The 26,143-nt window shown below is 36.0% G+C and overlaps 2 protein-coding genes across 7 annotated transcripts in view; one reads left to right on the forward strand and one right to left on the reverse strand.

Moving 5' to 3' along the window:
• IDE (insulin degrading enzyme) overlaps positions 1-22,315 on the forward strand; it is a 55,272-nt gene extending 32,957 nt beyond the window's left edge. For 3 of the 4 annotated variants that reach the window (XM_082286109.1, XM_082286106.1, XM_082286108.1), the window contains exons 15-25: positions 840-984; positions 3,633-3,743; positions 5,030-5,150; positions 6,672-6,763; positions 9,057-9,168; positions 10,234-10,401; positions 13,135-13,407; positions 15,332-15,393; positions 16,769-16,841; positions 18,443-18,510; positions 19,661-22,315. In XM_082286109.1, the coding sequence (XP_082142235.1) occupies positions 840-984; positions 3,633-3,743; positions 5,030-5,150; positions 6,672-6,763; positions 9,057-9,168; positions 10,234-10,401; positions 13,135-13,407; positions 15,332-15,393; positions 16,769-16,841; positions 18,443-18,510; positions 19,661-19,756 (1,321 nt within the window). In that variant the 3' untranslated portion in view covers positions 19,757-22,315. Of the gene's footprint in view, positions 1-839; positions 985-1,502; positions 1,648-3,632; positions 3,744-5,029; positions 5,151-6,671; positions 6,764-9,056; positions 9,169-10,233; positions 10,402-13,134; positions 13,408-15,331; positions 15,394-16,768; positions 16,842-18,442; positions 18,511-19,660 lie in introns of all 4 variants that reach the window. The other variant, XM_082286107.1, reaches the window with a different exon arrangement.
• Positions 10,827-26,143, reverse strand: part of MARCHF5 (membrane associated ring-CH-type finger 5) — a 55,742-nt gene continuing 40,425 nt past the window's right edge. For 2 of the 3 annotated variants that reach the window (XM_082286113.1, XM_082286115.1), the window contains one exon: positions 18,518-19,207. In XM_082286113.1, the coding sequence (XP_082142239.1) occupies positions 19,139-19,207 (69 nt within the window). In that variant the 3' untranslated portion in view covers positions 18,518-19,138. Of the gene's footprint in view, positions 11,097-18,517; positions 19,208-26,143 lie in introns of those variants that run through there. The other variant, XM_082286111.1, reaches the window with a different exon arrangement.

Below are 26,143 nucleotides of genomic sequence, written 5' to 3' on the forward strand. Positions count from 1 at the left end.
TATCTGACTGCTTCAGGAAAAGAAATGCCAATAGCACGGGTTTGAATTGCAAGCCATATCCTGGCAGCAAATGCTTCAGATACTGCTGATTGTTTCCATGAAATTGGTAGTTAATTTACATGCACTTCAGAGACTTTAGAAATACATATAGTACACATGACTTGGCTTGACTTCTCAAATCTTTAAAACACACAGGTATGTAACAATTAGCACAGTTGAAACATGGCTTGAGTCTTTGAGTTGCATTTCTTTTTGAGAAATTTGTGACAGTGTTGTGTGTGATCATGTGCTTCTAATGCAACAGTAGGTTTTGGGGAGTTATTGCCATTAAAAAGATAACACAAAAAATTATGGTAGTAAGAAAATGGGTATGTCAGACTTGTCTCTAGAGCTGAACTTGGCATGTACTGCATATTTTCATACCACAAATTGTTGAACTCCCAATTTTTGTAATAGAAACTGATTGTGTATGAGTATTAATTAATGTTCAGTACGTGGACTTTCATTTCGGTCTGTTAAATTATGTTGGTATATTTAGTTTCTTTTACTCCTGGTGAATTCTGACTGTGCAGCCATGTAAATAAAACATGTCTTGATTTATGAGCACGAATAGAATATGTCTGGGATCTTGACTGTATTTAGGCATCAAACCATAAGCAAGCTAAGTAACTCTTTTCAGGTATATTCATATTTGGCTTTGAAATAGGAATCCTTCATAATGGGATCCATCAGCATAAAATCACAGAAGATACTGTTTCCTTCAGATCAAACTTAAAAGGCCAAAAGAAACAGAAAAATAATTTTAAACTGCATATTTTACTTTCAACATTTTCTTCCAGCCCATTTGCTTACGTGGATCCCTTGCATTGTAACATGGCCTATTTGTACCTTGAGCTACTCAAAGACTCCCTCAACGAGTATGCATATGCAGCAGAACTAGCTGGCTTGAACTATGATCTCCAAAATACCATCTATGGGATGTATGTAAGTACCCAAATCAAGGAAAAGCTTAGAGCCTTAAAACTACTTCCACTCATCAACATTTTTATATTGATTTGATGGAAGGACTTCTATTTAAAAAATAAAGGCTGTTAGTCCTTTTGATCTTGGTTATTAACCATCCTTTCTTTGATTTGAATTTTAAGTTGAATTTTGTTAAAAGTCTTCAACAGTCTTTCAGTTCATATTAAGCAAATTTTTGTCTTTATTTTTACATCATTTGTGAAATTAATTAGTTATAAGATTTCTTCCTCCATTAAAAAAAAAGGCAACCCTAATCCAAGCTTACATATCTATTGGTCAGATATCTACCAAAACTTTCTGACTGATGGGGTAAAAGACTCCTTTTCATGCTATTAAATAAACAGTATACTTCTGCTTTTCTGTTCAAGAACTACTGATCATGAGGCTGCATATACATACTCTTCAGTCATGTTTCTTCATCCATTACCTTGTCACTGCCTGAGGTATCAAAGCATTTCTTTTGTTTTTCTTTTTGTTAGTCGCTACATTTATGCTGATCCTCTCCATTGCAACATGACATACCTGTTTATCAGGTTATTGAAGGATGATTTAAAAGAGTATACATATGCAGCACGCCTCTCAGGTTTGGTCTATGGCATTGCATCAGGAATGAATGCAATACTTGTAAGTAAGAAAAAAACGCAGGAGGAAATGAAACAGTTTGGGAGTTGCTGAGCTTGGAGAAACATTTGACTTCTGCGTTTCTAAATGAGATGGTTAATGTTTTTTTTCCTTGCATATATCTCATGAATTAAAGGCAGTGCAAGACTGTATTTTAATCAGTACTGAGTGAGCTGTTTAAGATTGCAGTGACTTGTGAACATGGGTGTAGTGCAATTGTTGCATTCTGGTTCACATTTTTACTTGCTTGCATGATAATCTGGAAAGTACTATTGCTGGTTTCTGTATAAAACTTTTCTGTTGAATGAATCCTCAACTTTACAGATTTTGCTATAATTCTCTAATTCTGCTGTAGTGAGCTGTGGAAATGGATTGTGCATGTGTTCATTAGAATGCAATGCTGGATATTTATGCCTTTTTCTTTTGTTTTTATCACATATTTTATAATCTGTTATAAAGGGCTGATAATACTTGAATAAATACTGGTATTCTGATAAATGGTTATTTCTTACTCAGCTTGTCCTATGGGATTTATGATAGGAGATTTTAGTAGTCTCTCTTGAAGTTCTGTTCAAAGCTTTTGTTAACCACCCTTACATTCTAGAATGTCTTTCGAAATGTCCTGTAGAAGTGTTATTTTCCAAAGCATTTTGGTAGAAGAATGTACTGTATATTGGCTTTACATTTTCTATATGAGAGAGTGCTGCAATTTTTTTTTTATCCAACATAAATCCAATTTCCTGGTTGCATTCACTTGACTTATTGCAAACGTGGTTTCAAAGTCTGCTGATGTTTCTATGATCAGGGTTAATTCCTTTTAAAAAAAAAAGTGTAATTTTCTTCATTTTTTTAGTCAAAGTTAGTTTAAATATTGAGAACTTGTAATATTCTTTTCTGTAGTGTGAGAAGTTTCATAATTAATAAGTGTAACTGTATTACATTGATGCTTTGAGCATAGGCAGATGCTACTCTGAAAAGTCGCCCATGGTGATTGTTGAACATTGGGTTCCTATGCTGATTTAGGATACCAACCTTTGTCATAAATCCTTTTATGATAACTTTTTCTTCAAATTAATTCAAGTTCAGCTATGTTTCAGCAACTACAGAACAAAAAAATTCTTCCTTCTGAAAAGCAGAAATCCATCTGTATGTTGATTTGTGTTCTAAAGTTAAGTTTTACTCTTAATTATTAAACTGCACAAATCCAATCAAATTCCTTTTTGATTGGATTTGTGCAGTTGGATTCCAATTGATTCCAATCGATTCAATTTTGGTTCAAGATACCAAATTTTGAAGTTTTCCCTGCAAAAATGACCTTTTAATGCCTTTTCTTGCCAGAGAAATTTTCTGTAGCTTGATGAAATCATACAGTAATTTTAAAGTTTTATGTTATTTTTAAAATGAGCAAGTTTATTTCATTTATACTTTCAAAAATATGTATGATCAGATCAATGTATCATTACAGTTGCAGAATAACTACCCTGATGTTTCAGCTCAGCAGCATCCTGGTTATAAAATGTGCTGCTGTTTACAGCACCCCTTTTTTGTAGTATTGCTTACTTCCACTTAAATATTCTTTGATCAACAACAGAGATAAGGGTGAAAGTAAATTGGAGAGAGTGTTTTAGAAGGCTGTGAATCTAGGCTTCATTACTAAAGTGAGAAACCTAAATTAAAACCATTTCAGTACTCCAAGACTCAACATTGTAATCATTAAAAATCCGTATTCTGAGTACAGTTTACTTACACCAACATGAAATTACATTAATTCTGTGCATTTAGAACTCCTTTGCAAATATGCAATATTATATTTGTCAGTAACTTTTTGGTGGGTAAAGGGGTTTAACTTAAGAATTATTAAATGTTCAGTAACGGTGAATTTAGCGTAAGTATTGAAAATGTAGTGCTCCTTGAATTATGCAAAACGTGGTAATGGTTTTATTCTTTTATCTTCCACATTTAAAGCAACTTATGCACTTTTTCCGTAGCTCTCTGTAAAAGGTTATAATGACAAGCAACATATCTTGCTCAAGAAGATCATTGAGAAAATGGCTACTTTTGAGATCGATGAAAAGCGATTTGAAATTATCAAGGAGGCGGTAAGCTGCATGAGAAATGCACATTTTGGAGTAATTGAAGGTTGAATGCATTGACTTATTAGGAAATCTGAGGGCTGACTATGCATGGAAATAGAGAGTGAAATTCTGCGTTAGTGGGACTTCAGATGCTTTTTTCTTTTTTGTGGCTGTGAGTTCCTCAGAGTTGTGTATATAACATTTTTTGGTTAAAAATAAATGGTCCTGGAGTCTTTTTTTAGCTAGTCTTTCTTATGATGTATCAAGGAAGCACAGCTTGCTTTGGTAGGAGTAGAAATCTAAGTAGGGGGATGGAGGGGCAAATCTTAACTTTATATCCTGTTTTGCAATTTGGAAAGGTTTCAGTACTACCTAGCCATAAAAGAAGTGGGAAATGGGTGAAAGGGGAAATGAAGTGTTGAAAAAGTTTGCAACATTTCTTTTCCCCAGATTTGTCTTGGCTCCTGTGCCAAGATCCTTTGGTGCAAAGGTAACCACCTGGTTTAGTAGAAGTTTTCTAGAAGTTACATCAGATGGGGAGATTGCAGTTTTCTCCTCGTGTCTACATTAAACAGGATAAGGGAGATACCAACTTCTGGCTTCTGTTTGGAGCAGATATAAGGATATATCCTCAGCAACCTGAGGCTCACTGTTGGTCACTCATGTGCCCTGAAATTAGTTACTTTTTTCCTATGCTGGAAATGCTTCCAGTTTGCCAAAACTATTAGTTTGTGCTTTCCAGTTTCTCCGGTAGAGGAGAAAGGTTTTGCTTACTTTGTAGAAGTGCAGCTGGACTAGAAAAGAGGGGGTTTTTTGCAGAAGCTCTCTGGTTCTTCTCTCATACCTCCTTTATCCATGCAAAAAATGCAAAGAATTTTCCAGATGCTCCGGTTTTTGTCTAATCCAGTCAGCCAAAGGAGGCAACAGGGAGAAAAATACATTTTCTATTAGCAGTATTTCCCCACCCCTGGTCAGTCATCATAGAATGCAGATTTCCTGGGTAGACCAACTTGATCTAAATCATTGTTTAATTGCAATAGTTTAATTTCTAGACATTAATTTTATGGACAAGTTTGATTTCATGCTCATTTCAACCATCTTAATGGTTTTTGCTGAATCCAAAGGCTCAGAAGCCCATGTTCTTACTAAGGTCATTTAACACAATTTTTTAACTGTTCTAACAAGCAAGAGAATGTTCTCAATATCTGAATTGTATCTTTTTGATGCAAAGTTGAGAGTGCAGTGTTAATGTTTTATGTTTAGAACTCTATTTCTAAATTTCTAATTTGAACCTAATTATTTTGGTTTAGTACATGAGATCACTTAACAACTTCAGGGCTGAACAGCCTCACCAGCATGCAATGTATTATCTCCGACTCCTGATGACAGAAGTTGCTTGGACCAAAGATGAATTAAAAGAAGCTCTAGATGGTAATGTTCTGCCGCTTTGTTGTTTTTTTTCCTTACGTTACTTAACTATTGAGGATACTTGTTTTGCCCTCTGCTCACTATTCAAGTGAACCCCCTGCAGTGCCAAACCTGAGCTGATGCTGGTCTTTCTGCATTTGCCCTCCAGTTTCAGGGAAGTAGAGTAGGTCATGGAAAAGGTCTCAAATGGCAAAACTTGCAGGTAAAAGTTCAGGCAAAACGTGACCAACTTTGTGGGTATGAACCTGGATATGGTGAATCCAATACTTAATCAACATTGGTAAAATCATTTGGCTCTAGTTGGCATCTTCCAGGCACATTGGAGTGTATCCGCACTGTACTTCCTAATGTGCAAACTGTTTCGTTTTTTCTGTTATTGGGGAGTCCTAGCTTATGTTTCTGTAGGTAATAAAGAACCGTAGCTAATTAAGAAAAAATGAATACTTTCTGTAGATAATGACAACAATGATGAAGAATAAAGAGTATTGTGGCTCTAAACAAAGAGTAGGCACCCCAGTATACTTGAAGGAAGAAGAAATTTCAAATTAAGAGATTTAATTGATGTTTCAAGTCCAGATGGAGTGGGATTCTGAGCAACCAGCCTAGTGAAAGGTGTCCCTGCCCATGGTAGGGGTGTCGGAACTAGACGATCTTTAAGGTCCCTTTCAACCCAAGCCATTCTGTGGTGATTCTATGTTTGTAGTAATAGCTGAAGAACTTTTCCCTACCTGCATTTTACTGTGTTGTATTAAAAGGCTGTTCCTGGGACAGTTTGCAAAATGTCTTGTAATATCTTCTTGGAATACACCAAGACATTATTTTCAAGAATACCTGGGTTTTGTATTTATTATTATATTGATTTGATTCAGAACACATATCCATGAACACCCCATGCATTCAACCATCCTTTCTCTTATTCCATTGATTCTATATGTTAAACTATACTTTGCAGTACATATGAAAACTGCTTTGCAAGGGCAGGCTGGATAGAATGTGTATGTGTTGTGCATGTGTCCTCTAGAATATATTGCCAAAGTACTTTCCTTGTGTCTTGTTTGTTGCGAAGTTAATATTGAAACACTATATTTGAGTTGAGGTTCTTTTTTTAGTCCGGATGGTAAATGCACAGTGTGCTTCTTGAACATTATAAACTACATGTTGCTTGTTTAGTTAATAACTAAGGCTTTTCCTTGGAACACCACCTGAATAATTGCAACTGTTTTCTCTGGAGAATGAGTGTTTGTTCAGCATGATTGGAAAGGCAGCTTTTCTTGCCTTTTTTTTTTTTTTTGAATCTGGGTCAAGACAGCATGTGAATTCTAAGTGAAATAAGCTATATGATGAGTGCTGCTGTTTAGACCTGGAAGCATTCCAATGTTGCATTTTTAAGGAGGGATTCACTTCTTCATAATGACAAATTTCTCCTCCTGAGAAATGCGCTGTATCTACTGATGACTTAGGCTTAGGTCCTTCATAATTTAAAAATGCATTTGAGTGATTTAACTGTCTAAATATCTATTGTAGATGTCACTCTTCCCCGTCTCAAGGCCTTCATAGCACAGCTGTTGTCACGGTTACACATCGAAGCTCTTCTCCATGGCAATATAACAAAACAGGTTGGTGTGATACTTTCTTAATAAAACAATTTTTATTTAAAAGCAGCATAAAAATGGAACACTAGTTTAATCTTTGCAGATCTTAAAGCAGTTTTGCCAAATGTGATTTCATAATTTAACTTTGTACTTTTTTATCTTTATGGGAGTATGAGAGTGTAATTTTTTCCACTTTAGATTTATTAAGCTGAGTGCTGCCTCTATAATGCTCTTGGAAATTTAATAAAAACAACTTAGGATCTAAGTATTTGAAAGTCTGCTGCATGTCATTACTGTGATCAAGCTGCAAAAGGAATGGTGTTCTGCAGATCTTGCTTTTTTCCATTAAAAACTTTCAGAATAACTAGCAAAGATTTAAGAATCCAGTATCCTTCCAAATTAAGTAGTTTGCACATAGCTATTCAGGAATGGTGGACCATAAAAAAGCCAAGTGTCAGCTCTCAGTTAGGGAAGTAAAACTCAGAAAACATTTGCTTTGTCTTCCATTAAGATAGTAACAGCTTGTATTTGCATATGAAATCTTAATACTTGATATACATACCAATACAAAATGTAGTACTTTTCTTGTATGTTTTTGCAGTCTTTTTTCATAAAGCTTGTTTACAGTATTTTGTGTTGCAACAGCTCTGGGATAGTTTACTAGCAGGAGCTGTTATAAATACACTGCTAGTGACTGCTGAATGTATGGAGAAGAAAATTAACTAGTACGGAAGGGAAAAATAAGAGAGGAAGGAGCTAATAGCATGGAGAGACAAACTTTTTCAAGACTGTCTCTAAAGTACTTGTTAAAAAATTTTGTAGAGTATTCTTCTTGCAGAGAAATTTAAAAATAATCTCTTTTTCCTTACTTCTTTCTTTTGTGCTTATATATGAAGGTCAGTTCCTTCTAGAAATAGGACTGAATGTCCAGATGTTTTAGATTTCCATGATGATGCAGTTATATCAGAGAAGTGTATTCTTTACTTGGCATAGTGGGTGGCTATTGAAAGTCCTACAGCTAAAGAGCTGGGAATGATGTCCTGGTACACCCGTAACTCTGTAGTGTTTAGAAATCATCTGCAAACCTGAATAGATGCAAGTAGAAAAAGTTGTCTGTCCTTCAGTACCCATGATGTGATAATCACTGACAAAGCTCAGCAATTTTAACCTGGACCTAAGATTTTTTTCCAACTAAAACCAAAATCACATTGTCTTGTGACACCTTTCAATAATGAAAATAATTTTTGGTGAATCTGGACTTGAAAAATTGGATTTATCTAGCTGCATGAAATTCATATTTTTTTCTTTGCTTTCACTCTGATACTTGCTTTTTCTTTGGCAATTTCTTAATTTGCTGCAAGTGAATGAATAGTAAAATAATCCTGTTCAGAGCATCTGTCTGAGCAGTCTTATTGTCAGTATTTTAATATGGTGACTTGATTGAAAGAATACGTAGTATTTTTCTCTAACTTTTTAAACTGTGGTTTTTAGACCTCAGTCTTTTTGTCTTTGATACTGTGAGGGGGTTTTGGCGGTGTTGGTAGGGTGTATGTTTATTAAGTTTTCAAACATTTTGCATGTTTCTGATAAAATCACTTGTGTGAGTTTATGGCAATGCAGAGAGAGAGATTTTAGCTTTCAGCCAAAACTATTTTGTAGCAAGTTACTGTAATTTACAGTGTGCAGGCTACAAGAACACATAACCCTTAAGAGGTGAAGCTATTGAAGTTAAATCCTTGAATGAAACTAATGACTTTTAATGTTTTCACTATTTATATATATTTTTAATTATTATTGTAATCCATCTAATAAAAGAAAGTATTTGGGCAATGAGTCTTAACACCACCAACACATCAATGAAATGCATCCATGACCGTAACCATTTGTTTTCTGAAAATTTTTATCTATTGAAATGCCATTTGCTTTGCAAACATACATTTAGGTATTTCATTTTCAGACTTTGAAAGATGACCACATGAAGTGGTGGAGGGAAAGTGGGGGGGAAAAAAAAAAAGGCAGCCCATTGAGCTTTAATTTCAGAAGCACTGAGCCCTGGAGAGAAGTAGAAGTAGTTAAACATGTAAACAATTCAAATATAAAGAAGACACAAAAAAACTTTTGCCCTCCACACTCCCACTTTCTCTCATCTACTTAACTTCTACTGTATTTGTATTGAATTACAATATCCCTACTTTCTATTCCTGATTTTTTTTTTCTTTTCTCTCACAGCACCATCAGTAATTGGAGAGTCTTATCTTGCTGTTCAATACAGAATAACTAACGATTATTAAAAATCATCTTCTGTTTTCTTTTCCAGGCTGCATTAGGAATTATGCAGATGGTTGAGGACACTCTCATTGAGCATGCTCATACAAAGCCACTCCTTCCCAGTCAGCTAGTGAGATACAGAGAAGTGCAACTTCCTGACAGTAAGTTAAATTATTTATTTACGATATTTAAGGCACATTGAGATTCTCCTTGCTAACAAAATTTTAAAATGCATATTAATGTGTTGCTAGGAGTGTGTTTTGAAGTCAAACTTACTCCAAGTTATTTTACGCTTCAGAAATATAGTTAGGGTGTGGTTTTACTAATAAAATTATGTACTAATACATGATCTTTCTAGGCTACTTGACAATTAATTTGATTTCATTTTTAATTTGTGTATGTAAATGGGACTTCTAGGGATGACTTGGATGATCTTTTAGGTGACTGCCAGCCCAAAGCCCTTCTGTGATCATATGATTCTGCAATTCAGTTCTAAGTGACTTGTTATAATTTATGGAAATAAGAGCCCTGTCCCACTCTCTCCTACACATAGTATATACATTTGAATAAACACCATTCTTTGAGCATTTCTGAGTATTAATTGACCATTAAGTTAAGAATTACCCATAATGACTCTTTGGAAAAATGAAAAGTTCTTACACAAATAACTTTTTTTTTTCTTACACAAATTTTTTTGGTCCTGTGGTGCTTGTATGCTTTTACTTCCATGGTGAAAAAAGTGGTTTTTTATAAGAAGGAGGTTCAAGGTATTGCTGCGAGTGATGACGTATGTAGCTATACAAGACAAGATAAATTACCCATAGTTGATTGTCTGTGGAAGCTACCATGTACAAAAGAAGCTGTTGGTATTAAATGCTGAGTTATTTTTAATGTTCATAATAGTTTCTGGCAGATTGTCTTTAGAAACTGTTTACACAGTAGAGGCAATGCAGAATTTCACTGCCGTTCCAAAAATATTTGCTTCAAGAGAAGCAGCCAGTTCCAGTTTACTTGCTGATATTTCCAAGTGCTGACATTGTGATGTTAAAATAATACAGTCTTTTCTTGTCTCATGAAAAGTATGCTCTTAGTGGAAATTCTGCTTTTACAGTCCTCAACCATTTATTGTAATTCCATTCCACAAATGTTAGATCAGTATCTTTTTAATTGTGGACACTAAGAACGTACACTTTCATGAGCTTCAATGTTTTAACTTTGTCTTTTAGGAGGTTGGTTTGTGTATCAACAGAGAAATGAAGTTCATAACAACTGTGGCATTGAAATATATTACCAGACAGACATGCAGAGCACTTCTGAGAATATGTTTTTGGAGCTCTTTTGCCAGATTATCTCAGAACCATGCTTCAACACCCTGCGCACCCAGGAGCAGTTAGGTGAGTTCTCCGGAGCGTTCGTGTGTCTGTGTACACACGAGCTGTCACAGTCACGCGCTCACACGAGACCTGAGGAGGTGTTCCCTCCCTGCTTAGTGAATGCCATTTAAAGGGCACTTGGTAGATGTAAATCATCTTAACTGCTGATGACTCAAAGAAATTTTACTGTGCACAGAGTCTAAAATAAGAGCAAGCAGGCATGATTTTTAAGGTATCTGAAATACCTGAAATCAACTCCGACTAAAAAAAGTGCAATCACTGTACAGAAAACTTCGTGTTAGAATTTACCGAAAGGAGATTGGATCAGTTCCCTAAATTTCTAGATCTTCTTAAAGAACCAGAAGTAGTTTGATCGTTTCTGCTTGTGATCCTACTTCTAGGTGCACTTCATGATTCCTAGAATCACAGAATCATTGATGTTGGAAAAGACCTCTAAGATCACCGAGTTAAATTATAAGTCCTGTTTTAGGAATACTGCTGTGCGGGTAATAGTAAGCTACCATGTTGGTGAAGACCTAAATACATTTCAGGCTTTTTAAGACTATAGCTGTTCACTAATAAGTACAAATAATTGTTACCTGAACCAGTAAGCCTGAGAACTGGTGAGGTATTCCAAACAGAGTAAGAAGGAGAGGCAGGGACTTTGCATGACAGCTCACATGATTGAAATACTGGTGAGGAGGAGTACAGGTTTCCTGAAGGTGAGAAGCAGACAAATATTTCAGTGTGATGACTGCCAGGGATGTCAGGCAAGATTAGGCTTTACATGAGCAACTAGGAGAACCAGCCATACAATATTTATCATAGGAACTTCAGCTATCTATATACCTTCTGAAAATAGGATAGAACCCAGGGTATTTAACAGGTTTTTGAAGTGTGCTGGTTGCCGGTTTTGTATAGAAGTTGGAAGTAACAGCTAAAGAGAGCGGGGAGGAACTGAGGAAGAACTGGTTTAGTCCAGCACTTTGTAATTGCCAAATAATAGAGTTCATGAGACTTAGGAGGGGAGACAGTAGAAATACCATCAAAATCCAGTAAACTTTGTGGAATTGTTAGTAAGATTTCTGAGACATCTTAGGGAAAAAGAAGTTCAGGAATTAGCAGTTTGCTAAACAGTACAATTAGTAACAAGAATTCTTTCAATAAAAGTTTAATTAGTATGAGAAAGTGGAGGAGAAAAGTTGGCAATGATGGAAAAAAATCAAAGTGTTCAAATCATTAAAATCAAAATGTTCAAATCATCAGAAAATTCAGGATGGCTTAGTTTGCACTAAAAATGTCAACTGTGGCCAGATGACTTCCCAAATAAACACTGGTGATCAAAGTCTGTGTCTTACCTTTGAACAGGAAAATAACAGATTAATCAGATTAAATTAGAAGCTTTAAAAAAGTTCAAAGTGTGATGAACTCTGCATTCTATTCTAAAGGATGAAATTAGGAAATCTTGGAATTAAAAGTCTTATAGTGGGAAATTTGTGGATGATAGATGGGGTATTGGAAAGATAGACACAGCTAAATGGTATGTTTCCTTAAAAAAAAGGAAGGAGAAAAAGCAGGGAAACTATAGATCAGTCAGTTTAATTCTAATTCCAGGAAAATGTGGAATAAACTTTCAAGCTAGTTCTAAATTCATAGAAGGTTACTGAGACACTGTTACTGAAGTACCTAGGTGGAAGTGCTACACATTTGGGTGCAGGACTTTGGAAGGTCATGACTGGAGAACAGAGAGTAGTTCATTTGGAAAACAGTGTTCTACAGAGCTCTACTGTGATCCAGTGGTACGTGGTATATTCATTAAAATTCTGGATGATAAAAGAGTGAGGATACTCACTGAATCTTCAGATAATACTAATTTGGGAGAGGCTGCAAGTGTGTGGGAAGATAGAGTTAGAATTTAAAATTAGTTTGACATTTTGGAAACATGACTTGAATGAAGATAAGATGCAATTTGTTAGGAACAGTTTGGCAGGAACAACCGATGGCACAGATGCAAGCTAGGAAGCAACTGGCTAAGTAGCAATTTTGTAGAAAACTCTGCAGGGTACAGTGGATCAAAAGTAGGACATAAATCAGCAGTGTCATGCTGCTGTGTAAAGTGCTGGGATATGTAAATGGAAGCGTTCAAGATGCACTCATACTCCTAAATCGTTCAGATAAGAACTCTGAAATACTGTAAACAGATTTGATGTGAGCATCAGGAAACTACAAGAGAACAATAAAACAGCATTTAAGACTGAAATGTGATAGATTTGCTATTAAAAGGGTGGAGGAATACTGCAGAAAGGATTAGTCGTTCAGATTAGCAAATCCTTCAACAAAAAGGAAGGGAATAATACTTTAACGGATAAAGTAGGAAGTAGTGGTTTTACATTGCAACCAAGAGAATTCAGGTTAGATGTTATGGAAAAACAGTAAGTTTCTAATGTTGTCTAATGAAGCAGTAGAGTACAGCTTCATTTCTGGTATCCTGATCCTGATGACAGAATTGCTTTTGTGTTGTCTTAGTCTGCCTCATCTCCTCCTTGCCCCTCCCCTGTACTGATATTGACCTCAGTGAAATAAAGATGTTTTAAAAAAATACAGTGACACATTTTGAAAACCTGCATTATTTTATTTATACTACAGAATTAAGTTAGCATAGCATTGCATTCTTGTCAAACATGTCACATTTGGCAAATACGGTGCTGTGACAAGGGATTTCTTTTAATTTGTGGCTGCTCTTGTTTTGCCAAGGTTACATTGTGTTCAGTGGTCCACGTCGGGCAAATGGCATCCAAGGACTGCGATTTATTATCCAATCTGAAAAGCCACCACACTATTTAGAGAGCAGAGTTGAAGCGTTCTTAAAAACTATGGAGAAATGCATAGAAGACATGACAGAAGAGGCCTTCCAAAAACACATCCAAGCTTTAGCAATTCGTCGTCTAGACAAACCAAAGAAGCTGTCTGCAGAATGTGCTAAATACTGGGGAGAAATAATTTCCCAGCAGTATAATTTTGACAGAGGTAAGACAAATGGTAATTCCTTTAAAACTGAATGCTCTAGTTTGGCTACATTTGTGACTGTTGAGTGTCATATTCATTTGTGAACAACTTAAACTTTTACATAGCTATGCATAATTTACTATCTATTTCTCTGAGGTGCATTCAGATATACACTGACTTTCCTGACAGTACACACATTCATATGAACCCTATTACTCTTCCCATTGTGCAGCTGTTTTGAGGGAGTGCTCGCAGAAGCAACAGCAGATATCTTAACTAACATGCAGTCTGTCTCACCTTAGAGTGAATTTGAAGAAACACTTATTTTTTTTTTTCCCATCTATGATGCTTTGAAAGCTATAGGTTTATAGGAGACCAAATAAAATCCAGCCTCTAGTATTATTACTGAAAATGGACAGACAATTATTTACTGTGTGGTCCTACATAATGTTTAAGTTTTATTTTTTTTAAATACTTTTCAAATGTATTTTAAGTTTTTTTAAAAAAATAGTAACATACATTAGTAATACAGTTAGATATATTAGTAATATATTTGTTAGATACATTAGTAATGCAGTTTCTAACATTAAAAAAAAACCAGTTTAGGTACAGATCAGCTTTTCCTGATTTTCATGTCTCGACTCTTATTCACAGCTGTAATTTTCTGTCTTCATGCATAATATGCTTCCTCCATAAAACACTCTCTGTAGTCCGTGACTTCTCTTGTGCTTTACGTGCACTCTATTGGCTTTCCATGATAGCAAATACAGTCTTTTTGCTTTACGATGACTCACTGAGCTGTTTAATAATGAACAGTTTTGACTTGTCATCTAGCTTGGTCTGGAGAGAATGAGAGCTACTGGACAAGGTTTCATGCCTGAGCATAAGAAGGGGCATGGAAATTTTTCACTTCAAGTACTTTTTTTTTTGTGTCTGATGAAATAGTCTGATTTTTCTCTGCCTTAAGTGTTTCTGTTTATACCATAGTTGGATCACTATTATCTCTCTAGAATTTCTTACTGCAAAGTATAGCCATATTTTTCATATCTCAATCCCACATATTATTTCCCTTGACTTTTATACCTTTGATTCCCCTCTCCCCACTAGTAATTTTATATCATTAATGATTATAGTATTACTAGAATTGTCAAAATCGGAAATTCATATTCCAGCCTTAAGAAGTGGAAGGATTTTTTATGTTTTTACATTTCTGTTATTACTACTTTTACTGTTTTCTCCCAAATCTTACCTAGTTTTCCAAACTGTATTGTTGACTTTATTTCCTCCATATAGAACTTCATATTACTTACAGCCTGCCTTACAGACTTGTAAGCTGCCTGTTCTCTTGCACATATTTCTTCCTTGATCTTCTTGCTGATCCTAAGAAAAGCAAGCACGCCTACAACAAGAAACCCTTCTGCTTAAGCAGCAATGATATTAGGTGATTAGTCCATGACAGTTTAATTAATATGAAGGAATGTAGCAACTGAGACACGTTTCTGCAGATACCTTAAAGGTGTGACTACTTCTTAAGGGGTATGTAGGCACATTTCTTTAAAAGTATGTCCTACCATCCTGTTTCTTAACTGTGAATAAAAGCCATCTATAACCAGTCTGCATTAGAAATATGCAACTGATTTGAAGATAATATACAAGAGTAGGCATCTATTTTAGCTACTGAATATCCTACAGTGCAATCAGTATTCTTCAATCGTGCATTTTTTAGTAAGTCCAATCAAATAGACTTACTGAAGTACAATTTTCTGCCAAGATTCTACTGACACTTTTTAGTGAAGCAAGTATTAACTTGAAAGATAACAATGAAAAGCTTATCATTTGCAGTCAATTTCATCTGAATTTGAAAGAAATATACTTTGTATAAGCAGTGTGCTAATAACCAGCTGTGATCTGCAGACTCACTCTAATTTGTACTATTGTTGTGCAGATAACATTGAAGTGGCTTATCTAAAGACCCTGACCAAGGATGACATTATACAGTTCTACAAGGTAAGTTAGTCATGTAACTAAAATGTTACTTAGAATGAGATGGAAGTACAACTGAATCTTCTTTGTGTATGCTATGAAGGGGTGTACTGACACCTGTTTTAGGCAGATGATAAAATCGATGCAGGTACCTTTTATTTCCTGAATATTACTTAGTTTAATAGCAACTGTAAAAATTGTAGAGAATGATAGGGTTTTGTTGTGGTTTTTTTCTTGCCAGCGCTTACTCTACTTACTTCATTTGTCTTTTCTTTATGGGCATAAAATGTGCTGCTCTGTGACCAAGCCTGGCCAAAATGGCACATTTGTTCTTTTATCTTTTTCTTCAACCAGTCAGTGATTCAGCTTATTTTATGGGCATGAATTGTGAATGAAACAGATATTTTTAAAGCTTTGTTCACTGTAAATCAGTGGTGTTTTTTCTTTCTCTAATGGTTAGGCAGAGCAAAGGAACAGCATAAAGATGCAGTAATTGTACATTTTAACTCAGATGGGTATCCAATATAAGCGATCAGAATATGTCCCTGTCACCCCCCACCAGTATAAAAAAAAATTGGGCATCATTCTTCCTGTTCTGTAATGTGTAATAGATGATGGTATTTCACTATATTGCAAAGTGCTCATGGAGTTTTATTACTTATGGAGCAGCTGGTTGGTAGCTCAGGGAGTTCTTTGGAAAATAAAATTGACTTAATGTCTTCAGAATTTATTATTGGATGGAAAAATTTCTGCCCACGAAGAAGCATGGGCATGTGTGTGTCTGTGTTCTTTTTTTCCTCTCTTGGGCAGAGGGGGTTGTTTACTTCAAATTTTTTTAATAGTATGATAGCATGGGTGAAGATATGCAGCAAATGCAAAGTTAGTAGGTGGAATTTCAGTACCTGTTGTTTAATAAATGATAACTTCAACAAGTATGCATATTCTGGATTTGTAGGAATCTATACTTTTTCACTTACACCAATGCTCAATACATGATTATCCAGAATTCCAGAGCAGAAATAACAGGCTAGATTGGTGAGCCTAGTCTAGCTGAATTTAATGGTTGTATTCAGGGTGATGTGCTTCCAGAAGGCTGCTAGGGACAGAAAATTCTGCAGTGATTTTAGGTTGTATTCTTGATACTGTGATAGTTAATGGCTGAATTTCTGTTACTTACAGTTTTTCTGAGTTCCAAGCAGTATATTAATTGCTTAACTTGATTGTAAAATAATTCAAGAGTACTGTATGGATGACTTTTAATGGTATTTGAAGGCACATCTCAAAATTCATCCCTCATTTCAAGGCTTAAATTAAAATTTAAATGCTCTTGTTCTTTTTACTATTTTATGTCTAAGGGATACTTCCTACACATGAAGGACTATGATGTTTTTTACTGTAGGTGCTGTTGGCAATAGATGCTCCCAGAAGGCACAAGGTATCAGTACATGTCCTTGCAAGGGAAATGGATTCCTGTAAGTATTGTGCTGAATATAGTAATTAATCAGTTCCTGTTCCAGCAAGTCACAGTTACAGATAGCCATATTACATCATACAAATACACTGTAAGAAAAACTCAGCTTTGGAGATGACATACCTTTCAGAGGAAAAGGTGGGGGTTTTTCTAGGTTTAGTTCACATAGATGCATCAAATTTTTTGTTAATTTTTTTAGAGAAGTTTTTCAGCCAGTCTTAAGTATATTGATAATAAAACAATATATCCTCAAATAGCACTTCTGTTTTCAACAAGGTGTTTTAAAACAAACATAAAACTTTGTAATAGTCCTACAGGGGAAAAAAACCCCCGACCAACCCAAAATTAGGATTTGCAGTTATCAGTCCAGTGTGGGGGTTTTTTTCCCTGAGAAGCATTGAATGTCCCCAGTAGTATTCAAGCACCCTCAGACAAAACCCAAAACTTCTGGGAATGTCAAACATTTTATTTAAATTTAAGAAAGTCAACTTTTATTTAGATTTTATTTTGAAGTAATATAGATCAGTTGTGCATTCTAACTGTATTGTTCCATTTTAGAATGCAATAAGGAAAAGGCTAGAAGTGTTAATTTGAGTAAACTGAGAGGAGAAACTTCTAAGGTTTTGTTTGCAATTCTTCCACCATTTTATACTGGACTTAAATTCCAACATGCATCTGTTTGCAAAATCAAAAATATTGAAGACTTGTCTGTAGTAGAGAGAGAAGCAGATACTGCGTGCGTGTCATGAAATTCTTCTGCCTCTGAAGGATCAACTTTTCATGGTAGTGTAGAAATTGTAGCTTTGCAGCTGAGTAAGGAAGACTTGCTTCAAAGCATCTTTCCAGTTTTCATGACTAGCAATTGCTAAATAGAAATAATTCTAAAACTTTTCTTAGCTAGAAAAAAAAACTTTTAAAGTGTAGTAACTATATTGCCAGATTAATTATTTGCTTGGAATGGTATCTTCCCAAGACGAGGATGAGCTTCCGAGACAACCTAACAAGTGGTTACTTACAGAATTATAACAAATCCTAAAACAGCTCCCCAGTCCTAAATCTTTTAATCTGGCATTTGGCCTCTCTTACACCATGAAAAAAATTGAGATTAGAAATGCAAAAAGAAGTTTTGGAGTAATTGGAGTAGGACGTGCATGGAGACAGGCAGGGAATACTTGGGGTTGCTGTCCAGATTTTTGGTACCTGGAGTAACCTCTACACTTCTGTAGGCATGTCGTTATCAAATGATGTGCTGTTCTTGCACTGCTCTTGGGTGTACCACTGGCATTTGCTACTGTTCTCATAATTTGTGCTGAGAAGCAGTTTCAAGTATTTATTGATCAACATAGCAATTTCTATTTCTGCATTCTCTTTATGTGTAAGTAAAATGAATAAAAGCCACTGCCTCAGCTCATGTTTTCAAGTAAAATAATGGACAGCCATGGTATATAAAAGCAAAATGTTTAGAAAACCTTATTTAGTGATACTTTAAAATTAAAAACCTGTGCTTTATTTAGATGCCTGTCTTGTAAGAGAAAACAATTAATTATGTAAAAGATACTCATTAAATTATGGTCCCAGATTAATTTTGCTGATGTTAAATAGGCCCTGTTGTTGGAGAATTTCCATGCCAAAATGATGTGAACCTGGCACCAGCACCACCACTACCACAGGTAAAAAGATACAACACACAAAAAAATCCTAGCCTGCATTCTTAATCTAGAGGTTTAGTATCATTAAATACGAGTTTATAGGGAGAAACAGGCTTCTGGAAATCCCTGCTGTCATGGGGTTGATGTTTTAGCTCTTTCCTACATTCATTTTTGTCCTCACTAACAACAGTGATTTTTCCTTTTATCAATTTGTCCAGTTACCTCTGTTCCTTTCAGCCCTCTGAAGTGAAAGCTAATAGTAGTAAACTGCGCTGAGTATCTGCACTATGGAGTAAATACAGGTGATTAGTGTCTGAAAATACTGATTGTATATGATCAGATAAATCAGGTGTTAAGAAAGAGATGCATATGCAGCAACAAATTTATCATCTTTGTTTAAAAACCCAAACAACCCACCAACCCCAAAGCAACAACAAAACCAACTACTTGGTCATTATCTTAAAGCCTAAAATATTAATACACATTCCTGTCAATGTGTAACTTGTGGAGGAAAACAATTTGGCAAATTCTGTTCATACAAGTATTACAGATTTTGCTGAGGTGGATAGGACAGCACGGGGCCTTTACTGGGCCTTCAGTGAATTTTCTTGAAGGATGGCAGTGTTTGTCCCAATAGGTGATTAACTTCTCACAGTGTGGTAGATCTGTCTTCTTCATCAGACCTTACAGGTGAAATAACTGCCATGGGTAGAAATTTCTGTATGAATGATATGGGGACATATTAGCCATTATGACTGAAATATTAGAAACTTACTTTGTTAGTACTTCTAAAAATAATAGAGCACAGAATAGCTATTGTGGTTATGATCTTACTCTGATGTTCAAAGGACGGGTGGGGTGGTCTGAAGAAGAACCTGTAAACAAAATTATCAGTGCTGCATTATTGGAGATCCTGACATTATTAGCAATGCAGTTACTACATTATAGCTGTTTGAAATGACATCAATATGAAACCGGTTAGTCTGTAAGAAATAACGTATTTTGGAGGTTCCTGTAATAATGAAGTATGAATCACTAATATTGTAGAAAAGAGCAAGACAGGTATGTTTATATGTAGCTGTAGCAACAGTTAAAATGGAAAGCAAGGAATTGGTCATTTTTCTGATTGAAGGTACTGAGCAGACTTTTTCTTGCATGCGCTTCTTTGCAGCCAAGTGTGATTGAAAATATGACAGAATTCAAGCGCAGTCTGCCGCTCTTCCCACTGGTGAAACCACATATCAATTTCATGGCTGCAAAACTGTGAAGAACCCCAATGGATGAAGAAAATGCAAATGATCAGTACTGACATGGTTTCAGGGGACTTTGTGATGAACAAAATTATTAAAGATCATTGGGATAAATGGTTCTGTTCATTATGAAAGTCCCGAATTCCTTCTTGGTTCATTTGACATTAGCTGTGTGTTAGGGATAGAGAGTATATAAAAATCAGTTGTGGTCATGTGTCATTTATATTACAGACAACCTGTTAAAAACCAAAATCAACTGAAACAGTAATAATAGAAAACTTGTAGATGCAGTATATTTTTAAAATAACATATCCCTTCAGATTTTCATTTTGATGAAATAACCCTCCAGAGCAAACAAAGTTGCTTGAAATGTGCTTGTTACTCCTGAAAAACACTGTTTAGTATCCCAATAATTATCTTATTGGGAGTTGGAGGGGGTGAGAGAAGTAAGTCCTTTTTGGGATGGGGTCAACAATTTTTCTTAAAAATAGAGACTTTCACATTTTTTTGAAGTGACGTGTTGAATGATACTTTTTTAATTGATCTTAATGCAACCAACATATTTTCTATTTAAGTTTTATGAAGACCAGTGGGGCTGAAAAAAAGGAAATTTGACAACACAGTAATAGGTGAGAGAATTGTCTTAAGGAGAATAATGAAGATAAGGGCATGATTTTAATCTTTCTATACAATTTGGGGACATTTTATATTAAAACTAGTAAAATGCTGGAAACACTTTATTAGTGCATCTTATCTTTGTTATCAAAAGTGTTGTCCCAGTCTCTTAATACTGTCAACATCCCGTTCAGTTTTTCAGCATTACTGTGAACTGTCCATGTGGTATATCAAATACTTTATTTGGTGTCATTTTTTGTTTTCAGTTGCATATGTACTGACGGAGAACACAGTCCGTTTTGCCTCACCTGTTATGTTTGGTCTCAGTCCAGCAAAGCACTCACTAGTGCAAATAACTTTAAACACACACTAGTTCTTTACTCAAGAACAGGTGCATGTCAAATAGGGGCTCTCAGAATCAGATATGTCATTATTTTGATACATGTATGGGTCCTTCTTGTCCTTCAGGAAGGTGTTTGGGACAGTGCAGTGCTGGGGTAGCAGTGCTACAGCACAGCCTGTGCTTCAGGTTACATCACAAAGGGTTTGCTCCTACTTCTTGGGAGAAGGCTGTGCAGAACTTAGAAGGATCAAGAACTATGCTGAAATAATGTTTATACATACAGATATAGATACAGATACTCCACAGTGTAGTAAAATGATAAAACAATATATGGTGTCTCATCTTCACCAACTTTGCTGACTTCTGCAGAGTGCTTGGGACAGCGCCCACACAGGAAAAGGCAAGGAGCATTAAATTCTCCTACCTCTGGGGTGCATAAAAGAGATGGCACTTAGGAGAAAGTATGTAAAGCACTGAAGACACAAAATTGGCTCATCAGAGGTGTTAGTGAGAATTTGCTTCTTACTAAAAGAACCTGAAAATAATGCCCTGATGTGACAGGCATGTGTGTCAATATCAGAATCCTGGGGTAGTCAATAGGGCTGTTCTGTGATTGATTCAATGTTGGTTCCTACATTGGCTCTGAGGCCAAATTAAATGAATGCTTGACAGGGCAAGGGCCTTAAGTTGGGTTTATCTGAGAGTTTCATCTAACTGAATAAATACAGTGCATTTAAAAATTGTTTTAAAGGTTAAATGGTACGTGTTTCAATGTCTTTTTAATAAATTTGATGAGAGTTTGTGATGTAACCTGTTGCCAGGGAAGACCACTAGCATTTTTTTTAGCCTGATGAGGAGAAAAAAAAAATAAATACAGTCTAAACAAAACCAGTCAAGATGTCTCTGTTCACATTTTTCATGGAACCTTCACATGAGGCTTTTTACCCTCTTGCATTTCACTTTTGTTTATAGTTTTCCTTTAGTAAAAGTATTTGTATTATATATAGTAAAAGTTTTGACAACATATTATAAAAATATATTTTTTGGGATTTAGTATTTAAACATACCACTCTTATGGTGACTACAATGAAATGGCTCCTATTGTGTGTAAAAATAAATATATATATATAGTCATGGAAGTACTATCAACTCTAACAGATTATATAAATAAATTGGAATAGCAGTGTATCTAACACAAGCTCACAAATCATGTTTTCCGGAGGAAAAAATGTATAACTTCAAAGTTCTGTGACTGGATGTGGAAACCCATGTAGTTTTCCAACAACTCTTAATTGCTTTTAAGTGTTCTCCAGCATTTTACAGTTTCTGAGTTTGATATAGCAGTAAATTTTGATAAACTCAGGCATACTAATGGATTCATTTTAATGGATCCAAAGCTGCAGTGTCTACAAGCAATAAAGAACTACCTAGAATACACTGTAATTCAATTTTAGTGCTTGTTAATTAGTTTATGTAAGAAACCATAAATTATTATTACATAACTGTAATTTTTGCAAGTGCTATTTTAAGCAGTTGATGTGGAATTGGGTGCATGTGACACAGCCAGTATGACAGAGTGCTAGAGTTATTCTGTTTACAATAAACAATCTGAATTTAATGTTTGGAGTTCTTAATTTGTTTCATTTTAATTTTTGCATACTGGTAATGTTACATCTATCAGTCTGTGCATGTTTTTTATTAGATGTTAAATATGATTTTCTGCTATCCAGTTGGACTAGTTAGGCCAAATAGCGTTGCTGCAGAAGTGCTCCCAGGCACTTCTAGGGCAGTTTCAGAGGACTTCCCCATATGGCGTCCCACACTTCTTAAGTAGATCCACGTTTGTTGCCCTCTAAGTGTATGAAAAATTAGTAACATAAAGGTAGAAATATTTGCACAAGACAGAATTTTAATTATCAAATCTGAGACTGTAAATTTAGGCCATGGCTACAGCCAGACTAAATTGCCTAGTGCAGCTTTACAGAGTTGCTTTTGAAAAATTACTTTCCCTGATTGTTTTCTTTGTTCTATGCACACCAGAAGACTACATTTCAAAAGGTTAGGAGTGTGTGATTGTTAAAGTAGTAAATTACGTCAATTTTGACAGCATAAAGATACAAGTCAGCAGGCCCTCCTGCTCCTCTGAGGGGGGCTCCTTGAAGTAAAGTATGACAGCAGCGTTAAAAGAGACAGGTCTTGTCCTTGGCATTGGGAAGAGTGGCTGGTACTCTTAGGGTAGAAAGAATATGCCAACAGCCCACCTGGAAAATTGTTTGTCCCCAGCATGAGAGCTTTCTCCACTCCCAGTCATTAGGGGTTGGTGTAAATCTTGACTCACTGACTTTACTGTCTTACAAAAAAAATCACGTAATCCAAATCTACTTTGACTAATAGTATTAGCTGTAAAAAAATGCTTGAGCTTTTTCAGATTATTTAAGAGTTTGGATGTGAGCAGCCCTTATTGATAATGTGTTCCACAGTGTAATCATAGCATCTGGAGAAAGCATTACACACCCTTTTAACTTCATTTATTATTATCTAGCTCTTGTTTTAAAACAGGATAGGCAGAATTTTACTCCAGCTTTTCTCTCCTATTTAACTGGTTAGTATGCTTTTACTGTAGGTCTGTTGTAAAATGAAAAATCATTATCTACACTTTCATACATTTTTCCCATGTTTTTCCAGTGTGTGACCATTGAGCTGACATGGTCATCCACAGTGACACCTGGGGCCTTTGCTTGAGCTGTGATGTTCAAATCCAGCTCTGAAATATTTTGTTTGCAAGTCAGTTTTTAATATTGTTGCTAATACAAGGCACCTCTGGGTATTTTAAAGGCAGAAGAGATCAGAAAGTCAGGCCCCTTTTGTACCATGTCATTTTAAAAGAAGCCTGGCCTATGTAGATTCTGCTGAGAGGCTTTTATTTGAAAAATTTCTATTTACCATTCAAAGAATATAAGTTACAGTATGTGCTATGGGTGTAATATAATAATAGTGGGTGAAATTTGGAGTTCAAGGGAACAAAGTGTATAAGGCCAAAGGCCCAGCAGAATGTCACAATTAAATCCTCTTATTTGAACTCAAACATCTAAACAGAATTTAAGATTGAAAATACTTACAGCTTTCTAAATTAACATTTCTAAGCCCAAGTGCAGCATTAAAGGATGTAGACACCACACTGATGAGCATTTGCCACTGTTAATTTTTAAGACTCTGTCTTTAGTGGTGCAGTGCAAAATTCCCTATTAAATTCCTTAACTGCGCAATGGATGAGGGAAGATACACAGCTCCAAGTGCAAGGAAATGACCAGGCTTAGCCAATGGGAAGCTCCAGTGAGAGGCATCCAAGTTTAAATCTTACCTCTTTCTGAGGATTTGCCACCACTTTACTGGATGTGCTTCCTTCTGTGTCAGATTTCTGTTACAGATTTTCACTGTCTGCTCAGCTTCCTTTTCAAAAAGGGAAGCAAGGAATTGTGGTACTTGTCCAGTGACTACCAAAGGCATGTAGAATTCCACTGGAGCAGCAGCTGGAACTCAGGACCCTTTCCAGCCCTCCTCTCCAGCCATACACAGAACTGGGTGTCCTGTGGTATGTGTGGGCTCAAACACACATCTGCTCTTTTGGGGAACACTTAAAAATCAGCACAAGCTCCACAGAAGGGAATGAGGTGGTCCTCAGCCTACGTTAGTAACCTGGAAAGTGGGAAGAACAGGCTAGGGAAGACTCTAATAGAAAATGGAAATGAGGTTGGTGTTTTGGAAACTTCAACTAACCACTGTGTTGTGCCATAGAAAAGCATATTTTTTATATGGAGTCTGTTGTAGAGGATGGACTCGTGTGATGGAGAGAGAGAAGAGCTATTTGTGAATTCCAGGCAGATGTAGGAGACCAATTATAATGAATTTTACATGGTTAAGGCTGAGTCACTTCAGAGCATGTGCAAAAATGGTATTTTGGGGTATGGAATGTAGAAAATCTGGGTGTGCAAAATGTCAGTGAAAACTGAGGCAGCACTTTGAAGATGTAAATTTTAGATGTGATGCCTTTTAGTGAGAGATCTTTAAAATTTCCTCAATAGTATTTAAAAATGGTGCACTTGACAAGGCAATGTTGGAAGTAGGTTAAAAGAAGTGGTTACATTTCACAGTAATAGTGCTCAAAAGTGGCTCACTTGGTCTTTCTTAAACTTTCCAACTGGCTCTGGAATGAAGCAAGGCTAGCAGGACAAGTTTCAACCCAAAGGATTATTTGTGCATCTGTATGAAAGCCAGGGAAGTTCACAAGCTTAGTGCCCATCAGTGCTCTAGAGTCAGTCAGCTGTCAAACAGTTCAACACCTCCTCACTTTGTGCTGTTGTCATTACAGTAACTTTCAGCTTGCTAATACTTGTGCATTCCAAGCCTTCTGCAGGGTCAGAGGAGTAGAAGTGTTTTTTATAACCCATTTCTTAAAGCCCATCACTCCAAGTGAAGTTACTTGTTTTGATTGGGAGACACCCATATCATTCACTGGCACATACCGGTTAAGGGGAAAGTTTGAAGAGTCTGAAAAAAGCCTATGCAAATAATTCTGTTCACAGATTTGATTAATACTTATTTCCAGATAAGATTGTAGGAAGAGAAAGTAGTAGTGACAAAGTGACAATTCTGCAGAATTAAATGTATTTTAGGAACACAGGAATCTGTATGTATAACTGGATCTGTCATCTCCACAAGCTGATTGTTTAGTTCTGCTACTCTGCGTGTCACCTTCAAAGGCAGAGACAGCTGCTGCTCACCTCGCCTTGTGTGATGTCTCCCTGGCCAAGGTGAGGTGACCAGTTACTGCCATTGTCACACCAGCCCAAAGTGTCACTGGTGTCCCTTTAGCACTGGCACACACCATGTGCGAGCAGCAGGTGTGTGTGCCCTAGGATATTGTTTCTGTGATTAGAGCTTATCTTCTGATCATAGGAAGCTTTACCCATGAAATTATACAAAGATGGCACCTACAGTATGTCCCAAGTCTGGAGAGCCACCCTGGACTGCTGCTGGAGCTCAGAAAAGTGGGAGATTTAAGCGAGTAAAACTATTGCAGAAAAAATTTAAAAGCAGGTGCTACTCAACTGCAGCAGGAGACATCTGCTGATGTATGCACAACATGATTCTATTGCTGTGAATAAGCTAAGAAAAATGTACCTTATGCAGCCTTTTCCTGGCAGTAGGAAGAGTAGAATATTTAAGAGTGGAATAACTTGTAGGCTCTGTGTATCTTGAAGAGTGCATATATAAAGAATGCTTGTAGTTTGGATTGTCCAGTTGAATTTAAATGTCAGTAATGGTTAGTTTAAAGATACTATGAATGTGAAAATGCAAAAGATTGTACTAAGCTCAATGTATACAAAGTGTAAGTGTGAGCTGGGGTGCTGGCCCATACTGTGAGCCACTTCATAATGTTGAAATG

Source organism: Coloeus monedula (genome assembly GCF_965178545.1).
Source record: "Coloeus monedula genome assembly, chromosome: 8".
NCBI classification, from domain to species: domain Eukaryota; kingdom Metazoa; phylum Chordata; class Aves; order Passeriformes; family Corvidae; genus Coloeus; species Coloeus monedula.